The sequence below is a fragment of the Solea solea genome, chromosome 9 (assembly GCF_958295425.1).
Source record: "Solea solea chromosome 9, fSolSol10.1, whole genome shotgun sequence".
In the NCBI taxonomy this organism is placed as follows: Eukaryota; Metazoa; Chordata; class Actinopteri; order Pleuronectiformes; family Soleidae; genus Solea; species Solea solea.
Window position 1 is genome coordinate 4,334,425 of NC_081142.1, and position 27,641 is coordinate 4,362,065.

General features: G+C 42.0%; 2 protein-coding genes across 2 annotated transcripts; one reads left to right on the plus strand and one right to left on the minus strand.

The window, feature by feature from the left end:
- The first annotated feature begins 1,383 nt into the window (after nt 1-1,383).
- cilp2 (cartilage intermediate layer protein 2) lies at nt 1,384-20,528 on the plus strand. The gene is made up of 10 exons (XM_058638179.1): nt 1,384-1,850; nt 11,261-11,338; nt 12,278-12,547; nt 13,216-13,398; nt 14,508-14,663; nt 14,770-15,087; nt 15,220-15,328; nt 15,857-16,014; nt 17,202-19,630; nt 19,720-20,528. The coding sequence occupies exons 1-9, from the start codon at nt 1,787-1,789 to the stop codon at nt 19,616-19,618; spliced, it is 3,753 nt and encodes a 1,250-aa protein (XP_058494162.1). The 5' UTR covers nt 1,384-1,786; the 3' UTR covers nt 19,619-19,630; nt 19,720-20,528.
- Nucleotides 20,529-22,464: 1,936 nt separating this feature from the next.
- si:ch211-212d10.2 (uncharacterized protein LOC557710 homolog) lies at nt 22,465-26,909 on the minus strand. Its single transcript, XM_058638180.1, has 4 exons — nt 26,543-26,909; nt 26,282-26,397; nt 24,735-24,871; nt 22,465-24,648 (listed from the first exon to the last, which is right to left on the minus strand). The coding sequence occupies exons 1-3, from the start codon at nt 26,775-26,777 to the stop codon at nt 24,773-24,775; spliced, it is 450 nt and encodes a 149-aa protein (XP_058494163.1). The 5' UTR covers nt 26,778-26,909; the 3' UTR covers nt 22,465-24,648; nt 24,735-24,772.
- Nucleotides 26,910-27,641: the final 732 nt, after the last annotated feature.

Below are 27,641 nucleotides of genomic sequence, written 5' to 3' on the forward strand. Positions count from 1 at the left end.
AGATGCCGGCGGCCCGTGGAATTGAACAATCATAACTGACAGCTGCACTTGTTTTAACATCCAGTGAGAGATATTCTTACGTGGAGATGAAATGTGGTTAAATGATTTAGTAAGAGCAGAATAACGCTCGAGCGCTTATTCTTGACCCTGTGTTTTTTGAAGATGAGATCATTTGTACAACAATTACAACGTGATACGTTCATACTGTTTATGGAGAATAAATGTAGTCAGCTAAAATGTCCTGAAAATGAGGTAAAGTTACTTATTACGACATGGAAACATGGAATTCTGATGCGTCAATGTCTCAGCAGCAGACATCTGAAAATAAGCAAAGGAACCACACCACAAAAATGGATTGGAAACACTGAATGGATTTTTGACAGTGCTGTGTTGTAGACTCTATTCTTGTCTTTTCTGGTAAATACAACTTTAATCTGAAACATTGTAAACATGACCATAAACATAAGTGGACTGGAAGTAATAAAATGCATCACACAACTGTAAATAGTCATTTCATTTTTTTAAAAATTGAATCGCTTTTTCTACAAATGAATTTAAAGAAGAAAAAAAATCAGATATTGAGCAATAAAAGACATTTTGAAGAGGTGCATTTATTTTGAAAATAAATTTCTACAAAAAAAACAAAACCCTGTGTTGCCCTTTTCATTTTCAGACTGGAGGTTTTAATGTGCTGTTTAATTTCCAAGGATTTTACAAGCATCATTACTTAATAGCATCAATTAACATGCTGCAAATAAACCAGAGGACATTGCACTTCATATAGGCATGTCTCCTGTCTGCGTCTTGAGCAGTTTTTCCTGAATGGAATGCCATATGACGCCACTTCCACTCGTTGGCAGTGTGGACCTGCAATCAGACTGTTAAAAAGTTACAAAACTGAACCAGAAGTCAAAGCGGGGAGAAAAGCCCCATCTGGTGCTGTCCTGTGTTCACGGGTGAGATGGACTCTGAGCGCGAGACGGGGAAAGACAGATGGGGGCAGTGAAGGACATGACATTTTAAAGAGGATGATTGGAAATGTCTTTATTTCACGCAGAATAAAAAGTTGTTTCATGAATGGCACAAAAAAAACAACCCAAAACCACACGTCTGCACTTTGAATGGTTAACAGTAACGGTCATATAGGAATGCACATAAGCTGTACACAAACAGCTTTGCATCCACATGTGCTTTTGAGCACAAAGGCAGAGACATGCATTTAAGGAGGAGCAGACACACACACACACACACACACACACACCTGCTCTGTGCCAGAAATTCCTCAATATTGGTGCAAAAAAAAGAGTCAACTTATGAGACCTTAGCAGGGGGAAAAAAAGGAGAACACCTTATTTTGAGCAACACACTCACACATACACACACCCTCTCCCCCCTCTGTCTGTGTATGAGTGTCTTTCTCCCTCTCTCCCCCCACCGTACCCTCACCTTTTTAGGGAAGATAATATGGGGGACCCAGATGTTACATTTCACTGGCCAATGGTGAGCTGAGAGGGGCTGGATTGGTGTGGAGTCCTGATGCCCCTTCTTTTAAAAACGCCTGATCTCCCGTCTCCAACGCAGCAACTTTGACTCACATGAGAAAGAGCCGTGGTGAGAGGCTCTGCTCGACCCGCAGCATCACTCACACCTGAGAGGCTCCATTGGTTACGCTCAACTCTTACCTGAAAGCTGAAGAAGAGCCATCTATACCGCCATCTCAGTTCTTGTTTGTGTGTTAGTGTTGTAGAGAAAAACAAAGTCACCTGGAAGTGAAGGGGGCAGCACCATGATGGGATTGAACAAGGCGGCTCTCCTGCTGTCCGTCCTGGCTTCAGTGGCCCAGTGCCAAGGTAAGTAAAACGCTGATTATTCCTTTTGCTGTTTTTCTATTGACACGGATCATTTAATATCACTCTGTGGTGAGGACAGAGAGTCAGTGTTCACATGTGACATGACTCATCTCATCCTCGGGCATCTCCCCGAGGATGTCAGGTTTATCAGGGCTGGTGGAGGGAAAGGTCTGGTGGTGAGCTCATGGGTGACCGACCACCCTCAGTGGTTCACCAGCACGCTTCACCACCGGGCTAATCAACAGCACATGGTGATAGAAGAGAAGGTTAACAGGATTGTGTACAGTTACACCTCTGCTTTCTCTCACCCCGCGGTGCGGTTTAATTAAAGAAAAAGCAGGGAGGCTCACACTTTGTTTCCATAACGACGGGCTCAGCACACTGGCTGCTATTTTCAGACAAGATTGTAAGAAGGCCAGCTCTTTGCAGCTAAGGTGTTTAATCTGAGACAATTCTTAGGTTATTATCACATCCAGTGAGGTTATGTTTCCACCTTGACCGCCTTTTGGTTTTTAACAGAATTCATGAAACTTCATAGAGCTAGAGGTCAAGAAAGAACCTGTAAAATCCTGTGTGCAGAACTGCTGGACTTTGGCCTTTCCATTCTGGTCTGTCTCTAGGTTTATGTAAATACTATTCAACCATTTTGCCTTGGAACTTTGTGGCAGGGTCAGGTGTGGCTGATGGAAGAAAACATCACATTTAGCAGTGAATCTGGTGTTTTTTTTATATATTTGTTTAACATTTTCATGCATTTTTAGGGAAATAATGCTGAAATCATAATGAAAAAAAAAATATGACGCTATTAACAGTTTTAATTTAGGTCCTCAGATCCATGCAATGATCCAGATTCTAATGCTGGTATTTGCTCTCATTTCTCAGTGTAATTCCCCGGACATGCTCGTCCATATCTGTTCCAGAGAGAAACTTCTGCCCCCAAAATCTTCACTCTTATCATTCTCTGAAAACTTGCCACACTTCCTGAATAACTCCAGTAGCTGTCACTCTGTCCGCCTTACAGCTGCTGCCTATTAACTTTTTTAAAGGAAAAGGAGCTGGCAGTCCATAAAAGCGTACGAGTGTGAATACACCTTAATGGTCTCCATATCTTGTTGGACTCTGTCGTAAAATGTCTCGCAGTGGTTTTGTGCCACTTGCAGATGACCGTATTATACGATTAGACGAAGATTCTGCGTGGGAAAGCAGGTAAATGCATGAATGGTGATTCAGATTGACTCCCACTGAAAGAGAACATTGTGCTACAGCCAACTTAAGTGTAAGTTTTATGTATTGTGCCTCGCGCCACATCTTGCAGTAAGGTGGTGGTGCATTTTTGTCCTCATTTCACCCAGCACTCCCTATAGATACACCATCACCATGGCAACAAGAAGCAATAATCACAAATCAAGGGAGCCAATTTTTTTTTTTTAACCCACTGGGTTTGTGCTTGGTTTGGTGACAGAATGGAACAAAAAGTGAGATAGAGAATAAAACATAAAATGACTTCACCAGGACAGCTTTCACTCATTCCTTTTCCCTTTTTTGAGGAATTGTTTAAATCACTCCAACTTTAATATAATGAATGCATTTCTCCATGTGTCCATTTGTCTTCATCTGTTTGCCTTTTGTGTTTCATCTTGATCTCCCTCAGGTATTTCCCCACAAATACTTTCCCCACCTTCTTCTCCTCTGTCTTTCATCGCTCCATCAAACTCTCTCCTTCGCATTTCTCCACCCATGTCTCTCTGCCCCTCTCCATCAATCGCTCTCTCCTCACCTTGTTTTCTGTCACTCTCTCCAGACACCATGTTACAGATTTATATGCAGCTTTCCTGTTGCTGAATTCCCACTGTAACTCAAGGGAACACAGCAGCTTTACCACCTAGTGAGTGAGTTGCTTTCATCCATTACCAGAGATTACCAATCCACTTTGTCTGTTGTGCAATATTGTTTCTATTCGAGCGGCTGGAGAAAGACACGCAGGGTAGTTTTCCAGATGCTGATCACTGTCTGCTAGAGCGCCGTCTGGCCAGCTGACTTTAATGACTGACACAGGAATTACAGAGGATTAATGGAAAAAGCGTAAATTCCCATTAGTGACGACCTCCGAGCTTTTCTTTAATCTCTCTATGTATTTATTTGTACAAGAAAAATGTGCCGAGATAGGATTATTTATTGCAGGACTAATCAGCTGCTTTTAACTGAGCTATTTCCAGCTCCTGGCTCTGCACGTGAACACAGGTGCAGAGAATCAAACGCGGACTTCCCGATATTTTTAATGCAAAAAAATCCAACCCTGGTATTTGTGATTCTCTTAAAGTATCCAGGGGAAAATATTCATAACACAAAACCTTTGTTGTAAATCCCTTAATCACAAGGTTGATTTGTATCATTAGTTAATGTCAGGAAAATAAAAAAAAAATTTAATGAGCCACAGATGTTTAAGGGATCAGACTTGGATTTTTGACAATAAGGAGCGTCGGGGTAAAGAGAGAGATGGATATGGAGAAAAAGAGCAGGCTCCTCGGTAACCACAAACACCTCAGCGGAGAAGCCAGCCAAACGCATAAACAGCTTCCATATGACATGGCAAAAAGATCATCACATACCCAGGCCCCCACTCACAAAATGCATCCACATAATCTGCTTGAGCTAAATTTAAACAAGTCTAGACGTCTGTGACAGACGCCTCAGCACACACCGCTCATCCCACTCTCATATTGTGCAGCCTTGTTTCTCTTAGTGAGCTTAACTTTGTCCAGTAGGTTACATTACACAGGGGAGGGGGTCGGTGTTTACACGTCCTCACCCTCTTGTAAGGATCTCCAATATTATAAGCAGGACCCAGACTTTCATTTAAGCCTCGTCTCTGGGCCAACATACATCTGGCACAGCCATATTTCTCAAAGCTGACTGGAGCCATTTTGCGTGCAACTTCATAAAATTCAGCATTTTCCTCTCTGTCTTTTGCAGCTCTGGATCCTGGCAAAGGCCAAGAAATCCTGCGCAGACAGTGAACACATGAGAAGTTGTCCTTTGCAAAGACACTGTTGAGTATTAATAGAAGTTTTGCCTTTGGGTATCCTGGTCGTTAAAGCACATGGGCCAGATTTCAGAAAGAACCGCTGTGACGTAAATCGTTAAATCAAAAGCTGGGAGTCTAAAATAAGACTTACAGTTGTCACAACAAGGTCAGGCTGGGTAAAAATGACAATGACTGCTTTGTAGGATGAATACAAACTAATCCAGTAGCTATGTTTCAGGCACGTTATTTACACTGTGGAATTCAAGCGCTTACCATGCAGCTATATGTGGAACTACTGTATTTGCAAGTCGTCCCCAATATACTGTACCTGTGCCACGATCATGTACCCTGTTGTTGTCCAGGGTTTATGAGAGTCCCCACAGGGCTGACTGAGGTTTATAATAACAGAGGTCATGTCAGGGGTTAAACTGAAGGAGAACAGCGTCAACACATGTTTATATTTAAGTGACAAATCCCTTCAGCAGCTGTAGCAATTATTGTGGAAGTGAAGACGGAAATCGCTGTTGCAGACGAACAAATTCCACATGAAGAGGAGGTCGGGGTGGACAGCTGAGTCAACAAGAAAAGAACGTGACATTATCTTTGTGATGACGGCGGCGGAGGTTTTCTTTATTTTACTCCAAGAACTCTAACTTTCACATTATGACATCATTTAGTTGAAGAAATATAAAAAAAAAAAACATAAGAGATCTGTTTTATGATGTGACAATGGCCACAAATCAAAGTTAGCTTTAGGTACACAATCCATTTGGTTTTATGTTCATCTATGGTCATGGTTTGGGATAAAATAAGGTTGTTTTGTCACAGTGGTTACTTTGATTAACAGAAGTTCCAAAGTAGAAAAGAAATCATTGACACCTGTGTTCGACTTCACGAGGAGGAAATCATACGTTCTAACCTCGATCCTTGGTATGACTGGATGAGGTAACATCTCAGCTGTGCCCCATTAAAAGCCACTGACTTTTAAAATTCATAAAGCACTAACCTGCCACTCATATAAACAATACACTCTGCGAGTTGTACCACAGGAGGTGAGCCGGTTCATAAATGCCACAAAGAAGGTCACTACCCCATAATGAATCTAATCGGAGTCTCCTCTTTTCAACTTTTCTTTTTCTTTAAACCATTACTTGCCGCATAAAACTCTAAGAACTGTCTGCTACTTTCATTATCAAACATGTGGAAGTGGTTATCAGGAGCCAAATTGTTTCTTCTGCGAATTCCCTTTGTTTTGGTGTGAGGTGGGGAAGAGATGTTACGTAACAAGGGGAGAGAAATCACCGTATGTTTTCTGTGAAACCACTTGGCTGCCTTTCAGGAGAAATTGTGCAATTAATTAGTCACAACTCTTTAATTCCGTCTTAATTAACTGGAACAAAGGGCTTGTTTGTTTCCACGTGGTGTGTGTTTTCTCGAAGGAAAGCTCAAGTCACCAAATGAGTGTCATATTAAGGGAAACGTTCTTTTTTTTTTCTGATTGCATTCAAGGTGTAATCACCACAGACAGAAATCAGGAGACAAAAGAGGCAAAGTGGAAAAACCAGTTGTTTGATTTACTGATATAATGTGCAAGTGGAGCCACATCTGCCCAGCAGATCAGTATGAAAGCGCTTTGCTTCTCTTCATCCAGCCATTCTGTGGTATCGGAGGGACAAAGTTAATGTGGAAACCATCCAATAGCTTTAAAGCCAGGTGCAGGAAAATAACAACAACCATGAAGGTCAGCTGACTCGTTACATTATGTAATGCAATTTTTGGACAGTGGGCCTTTGTTCCATCGAGCTACTTTGCTTCTTTTCTAAACCTATCAAAAACATTCATGCTCCAAAAGAAATGTGCTGGCATAACAATAAAGCCTTAAAGTGAGCCATAAAACCAGCAAAGACTGGGATTGATACTCACCCCTGTGCTGGGAGTCTCTGCTCATGAACTCAGCAGTTGCAAGTGCTTGCACATATTACGCACACATACACACGCACACGCACGCACACGCCACATAAGCTACTTTTGTTTCTGTCACGGACCAAAGGCATTTATTTTCCCCCCTCGCAGCCCAGCTGCAAACCGCAGAGATGAAATGTCGAGCAAACAACTGACGTTTCTGAGAGCAGAGAAAATTAGCGCCCGCTGGAAAATGAATCATCGCACTTCAAAGCACATGGGAGAACAACATGTCACATGTGGATGTTTCACAAATCACACGGCGGCACTGCCAATCAGTGAGAGTATGGATATCACAGTGCTGTGTGTGTGAAGCACATGTTATATGACTTTGGTATAATCATGTGTACAAAAAAGGTTTGAGGGGTTACATATCACATGATATGTAATATATCATATATCATGTAATCATTACGATAAAAAAGATGTGCATTCAGCTGAACTGTTGGTTTGAGAGAAGGGAGGACGGGAAAGGAAGAGGAGAGGAGGACAAGCAGAGATAGAAAAAAAATAAATGAAGATGATGAAGAGATATGCAAAGTAGCACGGTGGAGGCAATAGATGAAGATGTTCTTAGGTTTTGAATTGAATTGAATTGAATTGAATTGAATATACTTTATTAATCCCTTGCGGGAAATTCCTTCGTCACAGCGCTCCAGTGTACAAAGGTAACGAATGTAATAGCAGAAACGGATCTTATAGCAGCAATTTAGAAAATTACAAAGTCAAAAACTATAAGAATAAGTAAGAATAAAACAAAGAATAAAAGTACAAAGTTACAAGAATACGAATAAAAATAAAATAAAATAAGAATAAATTTACACAGTTAAAAATTTCCAGAATATACCTTTAAAGCTTGTACCTCCCCCTCCCCCCATATTACAATATATACAGATGAAATATAAGCTTATTTATCAAACAGAAGAGTTGTACAACTTAATGGCCACAGGCAGGAATGATTTCCTGTGGCGCTCTGTGGTGCAGCGTGGTAGGATGAGTCTCTTGCTGAATGTGCTTCTGTGGCTGGTCAGCACATCATGGAGAGGATGAAGAGAGTTGTCCAGTATGGACCTAATCCTTGACAACATCCTTCTCTCTGACACTGCTGTCAGGGAGTCAATCTCCTCTCCAACAACATGACTGGCTTTGCGGATGAGTTTGTCAAGTCTGTTGGCGTCCCGTACCTTCAGTCTGCTGCCCCAGCACGCCACAGCGTAGAGAATAGCACTGGCCACCACAGACTCGTAAAACATCCGCAGCATTGTCCGGCAGATGTTGAAGGACCTCAGCCGCCTCAGAAAATAGAGACGGCTTTGACCCTTCCTGTAGAGTGCGTCTGTGTTTTTAGTCCAGTCCAGTTTATTGTCTACGTACACTCCTAAGTACTTATAATCCTCCACTATGTCCACGTTAACCCCACGGATGGAGATAGGGGTCACTGGAGCCCTGGTCCTCCTCAGGTCCACCACCAGTTCTTTAGTTTTTGTCGCGTTGAGCTGCAGATGGTTCTGCTCACACCACGTGACAAAGTTGTCCACCACACCCCTGTACTCAGTCTCCTCACCCTTACTGATAAGTCCAACTACTGCAGAGTCGTCAGAAAACTTCTGAAGATGGCAGGTCTCTGTGCAGTGGCTGAAGTCTGTGGTGTACAGGGTGAAGAGGAAGGGAGAGAGGACAGTCCCCTGCGGTGCCCCAGTGTTGCTGATCAGTCTGTTTGATGTACAGTGCTGCAGGCGTACATACTGTGGTCTGCCAGTCAGGTAATCCACAATCCAGGACACAAGGGGGGGCTCCACCCGCATAGCTGTCAGTTTCTCACTCAGTAGAGCTGGCCTGATGGTGTTGAATGCACTCGAGAAGTCAAAAAACATGACTCTTACAGTGCTCGCCGGCTTGTCCAGGTGAGCGTAGACACGGTCTAGCAGGTAGATGATGGCATCCTCAACTCCTAGTCGGGGCTGGTAGGCGAACTGGAGGGGGTCTAGTAGTGGTCTCACCATGGGCCGGAGCTGATCCAGGATGAGTCTCTCCAGGGTCTTCATTATGTGTGACGTCAGTGCCACAGGTCTGTAGTCCTTCGATCCGCTGGGGCGTGGTATCTTGGGCACAGGAACGATGCATGACGTCTTCCACAGCACGGGGACCCTGTGAAGACTCAGACTCAGGCTGAAGATGTGGTGTAGCACTCCACATAGCTGGAGGGAACAGGCTTTCAGAACCCTGGGGCTCACACCATCAGGTCCTGCAGACTTGCCTGCATGGAGTCTCTTCAGCTGCCTCCTGATTTGGTCAGCAGTGATGTGGAGTGAGGAGGTGACCTGTGGGGGAGGGGTAGGGGTGTTATCTTGGAGAGTGTCGTTAATTTGGGAGCCAGGGGAGGAGGCGGTGTGCGGGGGGCCATCACTGGAGGAAGAGGGGCTGTAGGAGGGGGGAGGGAGGGAGAGTGGAGTGGGCGCTAACTGCAGGCATGCAGTAGAGGAGCCCATGGGAGGATGAGCCGGGGTCACAGAGTCAAATCTGTTAAAAAACAGATTCATCTCATCTGCACAGTCCATGCTGCCCCCAACTCCTCTATTGCTGGTTGGTCTGAAGCCAGTGATGGTTCTCATTCCACTCCAGACCTCCCTCATGTTGTTCTGCTGGAGCTTCCACTCCAGCTTCCTCCTATACTTCTGTTTGGCCCCCTTGATCTTCACCTTCAGCTCTTTCTGGATTGTTCGCACCTCCTCCCTGTTGCCAGCTGTGAAGGCCCTCTTCTTCTCATTGAGGATGGTTTTGACTTCCTTTGTTACCCACGGCTTGTTATTTGGGTAACAAAGGACGGTCTCCGGTGGGACGATGGTGTCAACACAGAAGTTGATATAGTCCGTTACACACCCTGTGAGCCCATCAATGTCCTCTCCATGCGGCTCACAGAGCGTCTGCCAGTCTGTCACTTCAAAGCATCCCCGCAGTGTCTCATAGGCCTCATCAGACCATCTCCTCACAATCTTTGTGGTTACAGGCTGGCTCTTCACCACAGGCACATAACAGGGTTTGAGGTGAATCAGGTTGTGATCTGACCTGCCAAGTGGGGGGAGAGGAGAGGAGCTGTATGCCTCCTTAGCATTAGCATACAGCAAGTCAATGGTTCTCTCCTCTCTGGTGGGACAGCTCACATACTGTGTGAATGTGGGGAGTGTAGTGTCCATGGTGATGTGATTGAAGTCACCCGAGATAGCAATGAATGCACTTGGGTGCTGAGTCTGTAGCTGGGCTATGGCAGAGTGAATAGAGTCATTTGCCGATGTCGGGTTTGCAGAGGGGGGGACATAAACAGCCACCATGATTACCTGTGAAAACTCCCTGGGCAGATAATATGGTCGAAGTCCAACAGCACAAAGTTCCATGTTCGGGTCACAGATGATCTCCTTGATGGTGATGTGAGCGGGGTTGCACCATCGGTTGTTTACCAGCACAGCGACGCCCCCACCTTTGCGCTTGCCGCTCTTGGCGCAGTCTCTGTCGGCCCGTACGGTGTGGAAGCCCGCGATGGAGACGTTGTCATCAGGAATATCCTGGTGCAGCCATGTCTCTGTAAAACACATTATGCTGCATTCCCGATACTCCTTCTGACTCCGGGCTAGCGCTGTCAGCTCGTCCATCTTGTTGCCCAGGGACCTCACGTTCCCCATGATGAGAGAGGGGAGACACGTCTTAAATCTCCGCTTTTCTAACCTCCGCTGTCTCACCCCATCGTTTTTCTTCTGTTTCAATCCTCCTCTGCGTCCCCGATGCGTTTTTCTCCGTAGTTCCCCTGGAACCTCTGCCAGTCTGTCCGCTAGACCAGCCGGCCTCAGGTCAGTCAGCTGTTCTCTGGAGTAAACAATCCGATCGGCTTGGACTCGTTGTGCTGCGATGCCGGTTTGTAGCAGTATCACAGCGAGCAAAAAGGCAATCATATTGACAACCAGCATATTTAAATAGAGTGGTTTTAAATAAGATTAAATAGTTTAAAAGTAAAGAAGTTTAACAAGAGAAAGAACGAATAAAATAAGAAAGAATAGGAAAGTTACACGGAGCGACTGCAACAGGCTGCACGCGTGTTGACGCATGCGCACTAACTGACCTAACTAATGAAGAAGGGGGGAGAGATGGATAAAGATCAGGAGGAAGAAGAAAGAAGCAACAAAAGACATCATCTATTCTGAAGCTGATGATGTAGTTTCCTCATATAACATGTGTTAATAAATGCAATCTATTCTATTACAAAAGACAAAAAAAAGTAATTACTACACCGTGGATACAATCAAAGGTGAAAGATGAAGAATGGACTTACTGTGCTTTTTATCTAGTGTGATCATTCATTCATTTTTTTTAAAGAGGTAGGATTTCTGTTGAATGGATGAATTTAAATGTCACGACTTCTTCCCGTTTGCAGGATCTGTGAGGAGCAGGATCCAGACGGACGAGAACAGGAGAGTGCCCCCCAGTCCTTTCATTGATACACAAACAACAGGTAAAGACACTATATTAACTGCATACTGGGCAGCAGGAGCCTGCATGAGAGCCTGGTGAAATAAATGCGTAAAAAGAACATGAAGTTAGTTTTTCCTGCAGGTCTTAAAAACCTGTAAAATTCACATTTGCACTACAAACAGAAGATTTTCTTTATAAACGTTAGACCTTTCCTAAGAAACAATGTTGATGTCACTAAGTGGAAGTTTTCTGACAGTCAGCGTTAACATCCATTTTATTAATTACATCACAAAATATATTCCACATTCCTTACTTTGAAAAAATATGGGGATATATTTAACCGCATTAAGATATTACCAGATCTCCAATTGACCTTGGAAGATTTTTTTTTGTAAAGTAAAAAAAAAAAAGAAGATAGAAAATCTGAATGTGCGTGGTTTTGATGACTTAACCCTCCATCATTTTCCTTTCCATTTACCAAAAGACTGAAGTTATATATTACCCTGTGAATGAACCATACTCCCTTTGTATGTTTTTTTATTTTTAATTACTCATATTATTTTTTTTCCGTGGAAATACTCAGGTTTCAGAACACGAAGCAGACTAAAGTGAAAAAAATAGCAGACTAAAATGAAAAAAATCTAAATAAAACTAGACGATACGCTTCATTAATCAAGAGAGAAGTTTGAAAGAAGCCGGTCAATGCAAAGCTCCCTGGGGTATATGAAGTCATGTTCAAATGGCAGTAGCAGACCAACTTTCAGAGTTTGTAACCCATCTCCTTCGTGTTCCTCCCGTTGAATTTTTCTTTATTCTGACCCGTGTCTCCGCTTCATGTAAAACCAACTCCAGTCCCCACTACCCCTCTCACCCCTTCACATTTATCCCTGACCCTGTGCTGAATTGTTTTCGTGACTTCATGACTCTTCCACAATATTATTTTGGCTTATTTCCATGTCTCCCCTCCATGTGCACCCAGGCGTGACAGAGTGGACGTCTTGGTTTAACATTGACCATCCTGGGGGGAATGGAGACTATGAGCGGCTGGAAGCCATCCGTTTCTATTACAGGGAGAGAGTCTGTGCACGGCCCACAGCCATGGAGGCTCGCACTACAGACTGGGTGGCAGCATCAGACACCGGGGAAGTGGTCCACTCCAGTCTGGAGAAGGGCTTCTGGTGTGTCAACAAAGAGCAGCCGCACGGCCGAGCCTGCTCCAACTACCACGTTCGCTTTCAATGTCCCCCGGGTAGGTTGATGCCTGCAGCTCTGGGTCACACCTCTCAAACTCCTGCATGAGTACATATTTTTGAAGCTTATAAATCGACGTTCTGTTGTCACTGTCTGCCATGGAAAAAGGTCCAGGGTGTCAGAATTGTATGCCATTACTACTGGTCCAAAAAAAAAACAGAGTTTGAAAAGGATTTTTGACAAGTGAGAATGAGTTTAAACAGCTTTCACAACCAGGTCAAATACTTTATAATGCATGTGGGCCTTCATATTTGGCTCCCATGGTTTAATTTAATTACAAATTAAAGCATATCAAGGAACTATGGCCTTGCACACCACAAATGATGTGAAACTTTTACAAATCTCTCCACTTTCCCATATCTCTGCCATTTACTCATTCTGCTTTGTTTGCTTATGCATCTTAAAATGTGATAAAGCAAGACTCTTGCCTCAGCTACATATAAAAGGATTAAGCTCAGGATTCAAAAACCAAAGGAGTTCTATCAGAAAACAATTGTACACTTTTACAATGGGTAGTATGTTAAATTTCTGTCAATGAACCTTTCAAATGTTACACGCACTAGATGTTTAAATAACTCCTAATGTCTAAGTCCGTTTGCCAACAGCATCACGTAATGTCAGCGCTGCTCAGGAAGTCTCACCCTGCTCTTCAATTTGTATGTTCAGTGCAGAGCTATTGGACTGACTGGAGTGAGTGGGGTCCCTGTACTACCACAGCATGTGATGATGTCGGCATCCAGGTCCGCCAGAGGAAATGCGTCAGTACCCAGCCCACGCCTCTCCTGTTGGTGCCAGCATGCCAGGGGCACCATTCAGAGAGGAGGGAGTGCTCCACGCCTCCATGCACCGGTGAGAGTCATAACACAGGACCTTATTTTCTGACAGCTGTATGATGTGGTCGGAGCAAATGTGACACAGGACAAATACAAGAGTATTTTCAGGTAGCTGATATGAGACAAACACATCTTTTAACATCCGTTAGTGTCCAAAGTTTTAAGTTCCAGCTGCTAAACTCCGCTCTGTAATGGGTGAGTACCCCTCATTGCATACTCAGCCAAAACAGTCAATGTGCTCATTAAAACGTTACTAAAATACTGCAAAGGCAACAGGAAAAGAAATAGTTGGCCTATGAGCTAATAACCTATAACCTTGGTTTACACTAAACTGAATATAAGAGCACAAGACTGACTGAACTACCCCAATGAAGGTTGTCATGTAAATGAACAAAACAACTAAATTAGATGCATTTAAAAACTGGTCCTCGCAGGTCACATACTGGTCACTGCGGACATGACCCTTGACTCCACAACTACCATAATAAGAAATCATATTTTGACATTTCTTTATAAAGCTTTATACAACACGAAAGCACGTTTCCATGCACAGACTATGCCATTTCAATAAGACTAGTATATGAGTGTTAGCAGGGACTCAGTTTATCAAAGGAAGTGTATCCGCCTCTGCTATACCAGGTGATATGCCCTCTTTCAGCCCCCCCGAGTTTAAAATACTAAATTCTTTAAAGCTGACAGAGCATAAAACCTGTCTCCTTGTCAGTCAAACAAATGTACCAACATGGATTTTGCCATGTTTTTGACACTGTTTTCTTTTACCAGCTTCTTCATATTCCTGCACATATTCCTGTACATGCAAATGCAGAATTTGAAGAAATCTGAATCTTAGAAATCAGACTCTAAACTGTAGAATCCTCAGAGAAAATTTTCTTCAGTAAAAAGTTTTTGAAAACTGTCTCAATTTTTCATATCTGTAATCAATCTTTCAGTTGCACTTTTTAATCATCTATCAAGTTGAATGTTTTATGCCCAAAATACCATAATTGCACAATTTAATGACTTGTTTATTGTCTTGGGAGTTGGCGGGTGCTAGAAGATTAGATGATTATTGAATTAATAATTAAATTGCATTTCAAATCACACACTTTTTCTCTGTGCGATCAGCCAAGTGGGGTCCCTGGGGCCGGTGGGGGACGTGCTCTGTAACTTGTGGTGGAGGTCGCAGGATTAGGAGGAGGACCTGTGTCAGGAGCTCAGTGACAGTGCAGTGTAATGGACGGCCTGTTGAAATACAGAAATGTGGGAAGAGTCCATGCCCAGGTGATAAATACAGTATATGATGATTCATTATTTTAATTAATACTGTTTCTTTACTCTTGTGCCTAATTCAGTCTGTGCCCTGATTTCTGTGTCTTTCTACCAACAGCCAAATGTCAACACGTTTGCACTGAGGGTCGTCCCAGTGAGGACTGCAGCCACTGCGTGTGTGACAGCCATGTGTTGCATGGAGAAGTCCACAGTGTGGCCGGCGTCCCTGTGGAGGGGGCGGGGGTGACACTAGCCAGCCAGCCCAAAGTCATCCGTGCGCGAACAGATGCCAAAGGTCAGTTTAGAATTGCAGGAGTCTGCTCCTCCAGCTCCACCTTGGTCAACATCAGGAGAGACAAGTTTGTCCCGATCACGGTCTCCACCTCCACTAACGCCACAGGAATGTCCTGGGTACAGGCCGTCCTCAAATCAGCCGGTGAGTCAATAAAAGAGCACTTACTGTTGTGACTCACAACACCCTGTTCTCTGTAGGTCTTAACATATTTAGTTTTTTTGAGGTCTCAGACTAAGATACTGAGAGTTTGCTTCTTCTTCCGAATTCCCACAGAAAAGCCGTACATTGTGAAGCATCCAGAGGACAAAGTGCGTTTTGAGGGAGGACGGGTGCTGTTTTGCTGCAAGGCAACAGGGTCACCAACACCTGACAAATACTACTGGTGAGATGAATAGCAGTGTTGGCACATTATTAATAGTATTAAGCATAAAACCCCAGCAATAGCTTAAATCTGAGATATTGCGTTCCCATATGCTGGAATTTATATGTGGAGTAATATAAAATAAATCTCCCTGCAGATGCTCAAGATGGACGATTTTTGTTATTAGTATTACTATTAGGCAGTTACTTCAAAGTCTAACTTGGTCCAGAAAAACAGCTGTCTCCTTAGCTGCTTAATATTAAGCTCTATAGCTAGTACCTTACTCCCATCTGCTGTTTAGTTTTTTGTTGTAAAGAGATGGAAATTAATGAGAGTCAAGCAAAGCAGTGAAGCTTTTGGGTGTAAATCCAAAACAAAACAGTAAAAACTGAAATAATTGTAAAACACAACTATTTTGTAGTTATTTGAGCTATATGGATGACAATAACCACACAAAATAAACATTGGTTTACTCTAATTATACATTTTAATATTTTAAAACAAAAATATAGCAGATTTTCTTATTCTCCTCTTTTGTGACCATTCTAGGTACCACAATGGGACTCTGCTGGACAGGAAGGTGCACAAGTATGAAGAGGACCTCGTACTGCGAGACCTGAAGCCAGAGCATTCGGGAGAGTATTACTGCAAAGCCAGCAGCCCAGCAGGCAGCATCAAGTCCACTCCAGCTACCCTCACTGTGACTGGTATGTATAAATCTAAACTGAGAAAATGTCTGAACACAAGTGTAGTTATTCAATATGAGGACAGAATTTACCACAGAAATCCGCTGGTTTGGCTGCAGCCGAGACAACATTAAGTCACGCTAACAACTCCTTTAAAATGATACAAAGACTCGCTTCTACTAAATGTCACAGTGATGTAATGAAAATGGTAATTCATCTTCGTCAGCCATGAGAAAAATAGTTAACGTTGACGATAGCAAGCTGCACAATGGGATTATGGTGTTGGATGGCTGTTATCCCAGCGCAATTGACAGTGACGTACGTATAGTTAGTCATAGTTCAACACAAACTCAGGCAAAACCAGTGACAAAAAAACCACAGTTCATTTACTGTATAAAGAACAGCTACCACAGAGATTGAATGCAGTCTTTGAGAAGAATGTCAGCACTGAGCTCAAACTGTCATCTGTGAACCATATCCATGCATTAATGGGTTTCAAACAAAACCACAGTGTCCTACAACTGAGGGAGACAGGGAAGTCAAAACATTACATGCAGAGACAATTGGAAAATAAAAACATCAAGGCTCGCAGAATCTGGCTGTTTGGGGAGAACACTTTATTGTTCTGTTTAGATTTTTTATTGTATGATATGGCTCTGGACACAGTCAAAACCGCACGTCCAATTTCTTTAGAAAACCCTGCATTTTCTCCATGAGTCAGACAAATATGTGTTTCCACATACATGTGTTTGAGTTGCACATTGCTCATATCCTCCAAGTGCTAGTTAGCTAAAACACTGGTTAACATACAGGGTTTTAGACCATAGAAAAGCCCTGCGTTCAAAAAGTAATTATGGCAGAAGGCACTGGATGTGTCCAGGAAAACAATATTTCATATGCATCACTCTATGTCTGCCTGGGACATGGGAACCTGGAACAGATATTTGACTATAAGGTTAGCCATAATATCATACACATTCATTATTTAGTAAATGTAGCGAATAACAGGTCTTTTTTCCCCAACTCCCATTTGGACAGTTAGAAAATAAATCATCAACTTCATGTCTAATCACCATTTTACGCATATTAGACATCCACTCGTAGATATTTTCAGGTCATGCAGATGTGTGTGTGTGTGAATGACTAATTACTTTTTTACATGTGTCATATCGACACAAGCTTAATGTAATTTGTCACATAATTCGCAGCGAGGGGAACACCAGCATGCAATTCCACCCCTGAGATGCACCTCATCAGACTGCCGCTGGACTGTGTTCAACGTGGGACTAACTCCAAGTACTACAATGCTGGCCGCTGCCCTCACAACAAATGTGCTGGCTCTCTAGACTTTGATACACGCTGCAGAGATGGTGCCGGATTCTGCTGCGGGGTCCAGAATATGGAAAGTCGAATCATTGACTGTGGGAGATACAACCTCCCCATTAAGGCTGTCATGCAGTGTGGCTGTCAGAAGTGCGTGCAGCCACCTGTGCTAGTTCGAGGCAGAGTGATCTCAGCGGACAATGGCGACCCTCTACGTTTTGGGCACATCTACATTGGTAAAGAGAGGATGGGCACCACTGGATACCAGGGAGGGTTCACATTGCAAATTACTCCTGATACACAAAGACTGGTGGTAAATTTTGTTGATCCCACTGAGGAGTTTATTGACACACCTAAAGTATTCATTTTGGACAAGAAAGGAGGATCAATCTACCATGATGTGAAGGTGATGAGAAAACAGAAACCAATTGACATCAATGCAGGAGAAACCAACTCCATTGACCTTGGAGAAATTAAAGGGGAAGACCCCATTGGGCAGCTGGTCATTCCTCCCAATTCCTTTCACAAAGACAATGGAGAAATCTATGAGGGGACTGTAAAAGCTAGTGTCACATTCATTGACCCGAGAAACATCACCACTGCTGCGGCTGCACCTGGTGATCTCAACTTTGTGAATGATGAGGGTGACATGCTCCCTTTGAGGACATACGGCATGTTCTCCGTTGACTTCAGAGATGAGACTAATAAGGAAATACTAGGAGCTGGAGGAGTTCAAGTACTCCTTGACACACAGCATGTCAAAATGCAAGAACATATTCCCAAAATGAAACTGTGGTCTTTAAATCCAGACACAGGAGTCTGGGAGGAGGAGAGTGACTTTTCATACACCACAAGAACTTCCGGTGGTCATGGGCGCAGCAAGCGAGAGGAGCGCACATTCCTCATAGGCAACATGGAGATTCGAGAACGTAGACTCTTTAACTTGGATGTACCTGAAAACAGACGCTGCTACGTCAAGGTCCGGGCCTACATGAGTGACAAGTTTCTTCCAACTGAACAGCTGGAAGGTGTTGTGATCACTTTGATAAACTTGGAGCCCAAACCTGGATATTCTTCTAATCCCAGGGCATGGGGCCGCTTTGACAGTGTCTTGACTGGATCCAACGGAGGCTGTTTACCAGCTTTCTGTGATGCTCTGAGGCCTGATGCTTACACAGCTTATGTTACTGCAATGATGGGTGGAGAAGAATTGGAGGCAGCTCCTTCCTCCCCTAAAATGAATCCAAACATCATTGGAGTGTCTCAACCATATCTAGATAAAATAGACTATCAGCGCTCAGATCATGAGGATCCAGCTCTGAAGAAAACAGCCTTCAGAATCAACTTGCCTAAGCCTAACCAAAACAATCTAGATGAGACCAATGGGCCAATATATCCATATCGAAACCTAATAGATTGTGAGAATGCCCCTGTTGATGCAAATCATTTCAGATTCTTCAGAGTGGAAAAGGACAAGTATGAATACAATGTAGTTCCATTTGAGGAGAGTGATTTGACAACCTGGACAGGTGACTATCTTTCTTGGTGGCCAAATCCCCAGGAATTCAGAGCATGCTTCATTAAAGTTAAGATCCATGGACAGAAGGAAGTGATGGTCAGGTCAAGGAATCTGGGAGGCACACACAGGGAAACAACAGGCAAACTTTACGGCATTAGAGACATTCGCAGCACCCGGGACATGCGAGAGGCCAACACCTCGGCAGCCTGTGTGGAGTTCAAATGCAGTGGCATGTTGTTTGATCAAGCAGAGGTGGACAGGTCCCTCATTTCAATCCTTCCACAGGGGAACTGTCGCAGGATCGGCACCAACAACCTCCTTCACGAGTATCTCATCAAACATCCACCAGTCACTCAAAACAACGAGTCACATGCATTCAACATGTTAGCTCCCGTTGATCCCCTTGGACACAACTATGGCATCTATACAGTTACAGACCAGAATCCAAGATTAGCCAAGGAGATCGCCATTGGGCGCTGCTTTGATGGCACCTCAGATGGTTTCTCCAGGGAGATGAAGTCAGACTCTGGAGTGGCATTGACCTTTAGCTGTCCAGAGAGGAAAATCAACAGGGAAAGCCTCTTCCAGCGCTTGCAGACCAATCCGGGTCAGACACTGTCTCAAATGGCGAGGGACATGAGAGAGTCGCAGGGTCTGCAGATGCAGAGATCATCCACCCAGGTGGTGGCCTATCCTTCAGAACAGCAGAGCATAACCCAGAATCGTAGATTCAGCTCTACAACCCGGAGGAGAATGTCCATGCGCACACAACAGCGCCAGTAGAGGTGCCAAGAAGTAGGTTTAAATAAAATAGCTTTGATGCACTCTTACATTGACAGAATATAGGCTGAATGATTCATACTTTATTTCCTTTTCATTTGTAGGTATTCTTTGAGACTGATACGGTGGCATCAAGTAGTGCAAGTAAATCTTGTCCGTCGGTTGTTGAGAGTGAACTCCCTCTGGACTCTGAAAACCACAAAACCAAAGCAGACAGCAATTCAGTAAAGACATTCTATTTTATACTTGAAATGTTTGGTATATTAATCTCTTTATTCTCTCCTAAAATGATGTAACATGTAATTGATTGGCTTTGGTCTCATTTTATTGAATGTGGCATTCCACTTTTCCCATGGTGGGTGTTTTTCCTGATGTCTATTAATACTTAATATTTAATACTATGACAGGCCCCAAACATTTCAGAATTGGCCATTACTTTCCTTTTGATCCAGATCAGCATTAAAAGCAAGAGAGCCAGGTGTTTGTACCAGACACTGAGCCCATTTTTTTTGACAACCTGAGACACCGTTTCCCCTGAATGGGAAGGTACACTTGAAAGAGGCAGTGGCATAAGGCACGTCACCCTGGGAACTGAGGATGTTTTTAGACATGCTTTGTAATGTTCATCAGCATGCTACATCGCTAACTTTGACTAAGCCAAAGTTACTTTCTTACCTATTTAGATTATGCAAGGATGGATTTCATGCACTATAAAGTTTTTAGTTTCACATTCCAGAGTACATCACCAAACCAAAATGTTTATCAAAGTGACAAATTCCTCAACATGTAATTTTGTCGTTGTTACTGAGGCTCATTTTGGGTCTAAATCGACTTTGGTTTTATGTGTCTGTGACCTTATGTGTGCAATAAATATGCAGTATCATTTTTAGAAATTTCAGCATGTAACAAATTATCACAATGCATGGAAAATGGTGCTTGTTTATGAAATGACTTTAAGTACATGCAGCAGGTGGTGAGGTCAAGATAGCTGTAAGAGATCTTGCAGAGGATTCATCTTGAGTGATTTTTCTAACATGCAATTTTACAGCTATGCAATCGGTCTTCCAATATATTAACCTTTTTAATGCTTTGCCACGTGACGCAGTTGTTTTTACCATTTGTACACCAGAATAACATTTTCAGCTTCAGAGGACAACATTGTTTTGTTCAACTGAGAGTTCAAACTCTCAGTGGAGTCTTCTCCTCATTACGAAAACCCCTGCACGATTGTTACACAAGAGACTTGATAATTATGGAGTGATGTTACTGGCCAAGTTTCCATAAATCAGGTCAGTGACAGTAAAAGTAACATTATCAGTAAGCTGAAAGTATACATTACAAGCCACTGAAAAATAAGTTATTGGATAAAAGAGGAAAAAGGTTTTTTTTTAAACTGAAGCCATTAAAAAGAAGAAACTTTTCCAGTGATTAAAAGCTCCAAACTTGTTTATCTGCAAAATGGGCTCTGGCAGACCTGTGGGAGAAGCTCTTCAAGCTGAACTAATCCAAAAGCTAATGTGGGGAACCATGGTCCACAGAGAAACTAGGAGAGGCTGACAAGTAAATATAAGCCTCCTGTTAATTAGAAAATAAATTACATAATCTCTTGAGAATTCCTAAAACTGTTCGTCCCAGACTTTCACAAACAGCCAAACACATTAATTCTGGAGGAAACAAAGGATGAGATTAGGTAATAAACAATGTAGTGGGCTCAAGGGAATTATGGTCAGACATGTTTACCATTAAAATGAGGTCCAGTCCAAGGTACATTTAAATCTTCAAGGCGTTTTTCCTGCCTTATTCAATTGACTTAAATACATTTGTATTCCTCATGTGCAGAAAGTTTAGTCATTTGCTAAAATGTGCCAGCGTGATGTTGTGTAAATGTAAAACAGCCCCACACTCTGACAGAAGCATCGTTCTCTTTTATATACAACGGTATGAGCCGCTCACTTCAGACACAGAAAAATACTGAGTGACAGCCGAGGATACCTTCTATTATGAGTGACCTCTTTCATCACAGGCCTGTGGGCTGTCCACAGGCTGAACAGTTCAAATCAAGACAAAGATTGAACCCAGGTGTGGGGAGAGATACATCGTGTAAAAAAGGCAATGGTGTGGTGTCAGCTGAGAAGACCCAACAGCTGTAGAGCAACTGGAGGAAATGTTAGACCAAGGACATCAAGAGAACGATGAGCGCGATTATCTAGTGATGGATTTAATCATTTTTGGGTAATGTTATGAAAGGGAAAATGTTAGTCGTTTTTTGGCCTCACTGTCCATCACTTACAGATTCTCAGGTTTCCAAAGTGGTTGCACATGGAAGAATGCAGGTTCCTCTTTGGATGCTTTGACAGGAGCATTGGCTTTTTCATGAGGAGAAGTTTGAGGGACAAGGTAACAATAATAGGCTGTGTAAACCATTATGTAAGACTTTGCATGGGAAAGTTAGCAGGGCTCTCCAAACAGTTACTTTGTCTCCTGGAGAACTTCAAAAGACATTAAAGAACCTCTGTGATTGTTGGGTTTAATGACTTAGGAAAGTTTTTAGAATTAATCAAAAACCAGGCAATTTAGCCTGAATCCAGGTCATCACTAAGATCCTTTTTAATAAAAATAATGTTTATACCATTCAAATAAAATTCACAATTAATTCTAACGGGAAGTCGTCCAATATTCCATGAATACAAATCAATAGAGCTTAGTGTTCCCTCCTTTTTAGACATGTAAAGCAAAGAAAAAATGAATGTTATTGAGTGTTAGAGCAGATTAATGACCAAACGCATGTGCAGGAAAGATTAAATCACAGGCAACAGTCAGTAAACTTTGCAAAGAAAACTGGAAAAAGGGAAATAGCAACTCTTTATAATAAACTGTGCAGACACGAGGCCAGTGTAAATGTCCTCATGACAGCGAATGAGGGTTTTCTTATACTGAGTACAATATACAGCAGATGTTGCTTGGTTTGCTTGATAAAAAAAACAAAAAAACATTATCTTTTCAATATCTTTTCTTGGTGTTGCCTCTCTGTAGCAAAATTACTATTTAACTTGAGCAGAAAAAGCACAAGTCTCTTAATCCACATGAAACATTAATTCAAAAATGAACACATTCATCTAATTTCTCCTCTGCACAGTCCATTTGGTCTCAGGGAGATTATAATTTATTCAGGAGGTCATCCTTGAACCTCTCCACCACTTTCTGGAGTATACAAAGAGAGTTGTATATTTGCCACTGCAATGCTCCAGTAAAAGAACAACATAAACAAACATGTAATCTTCTATAAACACGTAACTATTGCATGGTGATGCTGATGTCATTGTTTTCCTCTGAATTAAGTTTTAATGTGTAAATTGTGTATTGTATGAAATCTACTAGTGGTACGATGAAGAATCTGTAAATAAATGATTTTGTGTAAAACGTTGCTACCTGTTCATCTCCGAGTTGTGTACTATGTATTCAGAACAAACAAATAATCCCAATCAGACACTGGAATTCAACAATAAACACACGTTTCCCAAAACGTTAGCAGAATCATTTCATTTGTCAAGTAAATAACAAAAACAAATGGACACACACTTCAAAAATGAAACGTACAGCTGCTGAAAATCTGCAGTCTGTATTTTCAACGGCAGATGTGGTTCCCGCGAGAAACAAGGAAGGCACAAACATAATCAGCAGAACATATGAAAAACAAAAAAAACAATAAACATTCAGTAATAGTCTGAATTGTGGCTTCCTCCGTTTCTTAATTTAACTTTAAAAACACAGAAACACGAACAGCGCTTCTCTCTCTGCGGCATCTCAAAGTGCATTACCATTACCCTCCAGGTGGTGAGTTATAATGCACACAGGAGACACACACACATTTAGGCAGAGGAATTACTGTTGTAATAAAAGGTGCACCACAGGGAACACAGCAGGGAGGACAGGGGGAGTGTTGAGCCACACTGTCATTGACACCTTCCTAACTGACCTCAGTGCGTCGGCCAGAAAACAGAGCTGACAGAAAATACAGTGAGTGACTTCTCTCACACTGAGAGGGAATAGAGAAATACTCATACATTACACACACACACACACACATACATTAAGAAAGAAAAACACATTTCTCTTGACCCACTGATGCATTTCAGGTCATGAACCTTCCTCCAGCGCCTCACTAACCATCCCTGATAAATCCCATTGCGTCAGTAACCGAAAAACCTGCCTGTGAACAGGAACGATGAGGGAGACGTCTTAGCACACCAAGAGCTACCGGTCATGAGTGCAATGACCCTTGTCTGTATTCTGTTGCTGGAACTCAGTGTTAGAAAATGTGTGACAAAACAACCCCAGAACTGAAATTCAGAAGGAGTTTTCAGTTGCATGACATCAGTGGAACAAGTGGCTAAATGTGTCCAAATGCAACAACTCTGCAAGTGTGGTAATTTTCTGTGAAACTGACCGCAAATGCCTGTTCAGAACAAAAAAACACACCATGGAAAGTGTCATTACACTTGATTATTTTGTGCTTACATAAAATTAAGTAGGAAACATGTACTTGTTCTGTTTTGGACCTCCACATTACACCACATGACATAGTGATAATTAGCACCTGCAAGACTTGTTTTATTTATTTGAATTGCATTTATAAATCTACAACTTGGTACTGCACTCTGCATATCGAGTTTTCACTTCTATTCCTTTTAATAACGAAAAAGAAGATTTTCTGGCTGTGAGGGAATTTGGCTAATGCAAAACCTTCACTGTTTACATATGAAAATCAAAAAAAGAAAAAAATATATATATATTATAATATATTTATACTGCTATATTTCAGGTGCAATATTGTTTTCTTAATAAACTATTGTGAAATAGTTAAGAAAGTTAAAATGTAGTGTTGCATTGAGCTCACAGCTCGTGTGTGTCTGTGATGACCAGGAAACCCAGCGAGAAAAACTGTGAAACAATTTGATGATGTCATGTCGTCATCAGATAGTCCTCCTGATATCACCGTCCCTGAGTTCACGCCAATCAAAGTAGACAGAGTTCTGAGAAAATAAGAGATAAGGCTTAGGAATGTTTTCAGATGGCCTGTGTTTGTGGAACGAGTCTTCAAAAATAGCTGAGGTCTTACCGTCGGCTGAAGGAAGAAGCCGCCGGGGTTGAGGTCGTCTAGCTTTTCTTCTCTGCAGGGAAAGGCAGCAAGGAGAGACGACTGGCATGTTTCACGTACACGTTGCCGTCCTCCAGTTTCACTTCATACACTTGTTGCTGGAACAATCAAAGACAGAGGAGCTAAAGGATGGAAAAGAAATACACCACTGGAAGCTACTCTGACAGCACCTTAATGTGTCAAAGTATGAGCTTTTGTTAGGTTACATTTATAAAGGTATAAATCCTCCTGCGAAACAGACCGAAAGAACATTTGCTATATTTCATCACACGGGGGAGAGACAGCAGATTCTTGAAAACATGATGAATGGAAAAGACGAGGAGATGTTTATAGAAAGAGAAGCTCTTGTTTGGATTGTTCATTGATTCATCCAAACAGCAGATGAGGGAAAAATATAACAGTTTGACCAAACATATGGGAAGAACGTAACATTTACTCTGACTGATTTCAATCAGTAGAACTTTGAATGTCTAATAAATAAAAGTGGGTGTTTTGACTAAGTCACAGTGTAATAGTTCACATCGTCTCCAGCTGCAGTCAGCAAGTGAAAACTGCTGGGTGCACATTTTTCTTTTTTTTATTTTAAGTTAAAGGGATAATTTATAAAGTTATTGGAAGTGTGGTTGTTGATTTTCTCTATGGAGTTTAGTGCAGGAGAGGGAGCAGTTAAATGGCAAACATATTCTTAATCTGATGTTCCATTCCCACTGGCCAAAAAAAGTGAAATCCCAGGTGTAAAAGGGTTTTTCACCTTTAGGATTGTGTTATATCCGCATTCACTTCCTGACATTACAGTGCACACAGATTTTCCAGCCAAAACCTGCATGTGACGTATCCTGTAAAGTAGAATTTTGTTGTGATTTTTGGGGCACAGACCCGACACCAGAAGTTCCGTATTGCCAATGCAGGCGATGTAGACCTGCTCAGGCTTTGACAAGGGTGTCATTCATTACCTGTAAGTTGATGTACCATCGGAATAATCTTGGAGACATGATTCGAAGGTTGAAATCGTACATTGTGTTTTGTTTACGCCTGCAGACAATTTGTTACATGTGAACCTGCTGCTTTCACCGAGAGGGTTCCAGCATGATTTAAGCAGAATACTCTGATACCTAATACAACCACACTTTAAAAAACGATAATAATAAAATGAACCATTCCATTAAAGTGGTTAAAAATGATAATATATGGGTTTAAATCAATGTTTTTCACTACCACATTAAAATATGCATGACACACACACAAATGTACAATGTATATGTATATAAATATAAATATATATATACATATATATGTATATACATATGTATATATAAATATATACATATGTATAAATTGTTTTTATTTATGTACATTTGTGTGTGTTTAATGCATATTTTACATATACACATATATATACACACACACACACATATATATATATATATATATATATATATATATACATACATATATATATATACATACATATAGAACTGGTCAGTCTAAGGACACATTTCATCACTGACCTGTAATGAGGTTCCTGACTTCCCTGTCCTGAGGTCAAAGTCATAGTCGTGCCATGGACAGATGACCTGCAGGACTCCATCAGCCTCCTCAATGTCCCCCTCACACAGAGGACCGCCTGAAAGAGACAGGAAACCACAATGTCTTTTCAAAATAAATCTTGTTACTGTACATGGATATGTAGCAAGAACAGCTATGATGCTGTACGCACATAAATCCCAGACAGTTTTAATTAGCGTGTGTTTATGGGGATGCAGCGTTACCGGAGTGTGCACAGCGGGCATCCATAGCGAAAAATTCGCCCTTGACGTAGAAGAGGCAGACGTCAGAGTTGTAGCCGAGGGAGGAGTACATCAGCCGGCAGCGCTTGTTGGCGAGCTCCGAGGCCGCGCCTATGAGTCTCCACGAAACGCCGTCCGTGTCCCCCTCTCCATTTCTGGAGCCAGACGAAGCAGAAGAAGAAGAAGAAGACGCAGACGAAGCAGAAGAAGCAGCCATGAATAACGGCGAAAACGACCGCTTTTCTAATTCACGCTACTACGAGGCTCCCTTTTTCCGCCCACGCAAATACATTTGGCTTCTCGCTTCTCGAATGTTCCATATTAGCCTCCGCTCACACAGTCATCACTGTCGATGTCTAACCGTGCTAATGTGTGCTACAGGCTCACACACACACACACACACGCTGCTGCTCTGCCTGTAAACATGTTTAACCACCATGTGCAACTGTTTCAGCAATATATCAACAATAGTCAACGTATCTGCTATTTATTATTAACAAACATTGTTTATTTAAGTGTATTAAATACACTTAAAAGTAAAGCAGGGCTCCAACATACACACAATTAAATGATTATGTAGGTTAAACAAATCAAAACAATATTATTTGAACAATATTAAAGAGATAAGGTCAGTGGAAGTAGGTTAAAAGTGAACACATGTCATTGTAATGACGGTGGTTAAACTTGAAACTACAATTAAATGTGATGTAAACTCGGCATGAGAATATTGTTTGATCACAGAACATTAAGCTCTTTCACCTCCAGATGACTTCTAATTAAAGGTACAGTGCGTAAACTTTAGCAATATTTCTAGGGGAAGTTGCATGTTGTTGCTGTATGTACATCACCTCACCCTTCCCTTACAAGTGTTTTAGGAGAACACACTTAACTTAATTTAGCATCAGAACTCACACAATGTTTAGTTTGTCCATTGTGGGCTGTCGTAGAAACAAAATAGTGGCCTCCATAGAGCTGATCCGGCTCCTGACATAAATACAAAAGTCTCACTCTGGGGTTATGAAAAACAACAATTCATAAAATTAAATATATTTATTTTATAATGAAAATAATGTCACCAACT

Coding starts and splice junctions, on each gene's coding strand:
- si:ch211-212d10.2 (XM_058638180.1), bottom strand. CDS start 26,777: ATGGCTGCTTCTTCTGCTTCGTCTGCGTCTTCTTCTTCTTCTTCTGCT. Junction 26,398..26,542: donor TGCCCGCTGTGCACACTCCG/GTAACGCTGCAT, acceptor TGTCTCTTTCAG/GCGGTCCTCTGTGTGAGGGG. Junction 24,872..26,281: donor AGTCAGGAACCTCATTACAG/GTCAGTGATGAA, acceptor TGATTGTTCCAG/CAACAAGTGTATGAAGTGAA.
- cilp2 (XM_058638179.1), top strand. CDS start 1,787: ATGATGGGATTGAACAAGGCGGCTCTCCTGCTGTCCGTCCTGGCTTCA. Junction 11,339..12,277: donor CATTGATACACAAACAACAG/GTAAAGACACTA, acceptor ATGTGCACCCAG/GCGTGACAGAGTGGACGTCT. Junction 14,664..14,769: donor TGGGAAGAGTCCATGCCCAG/GTGATAAATACA, acceptor TTCTACCAACAG/CCAAATGTCAACACGTTTGC.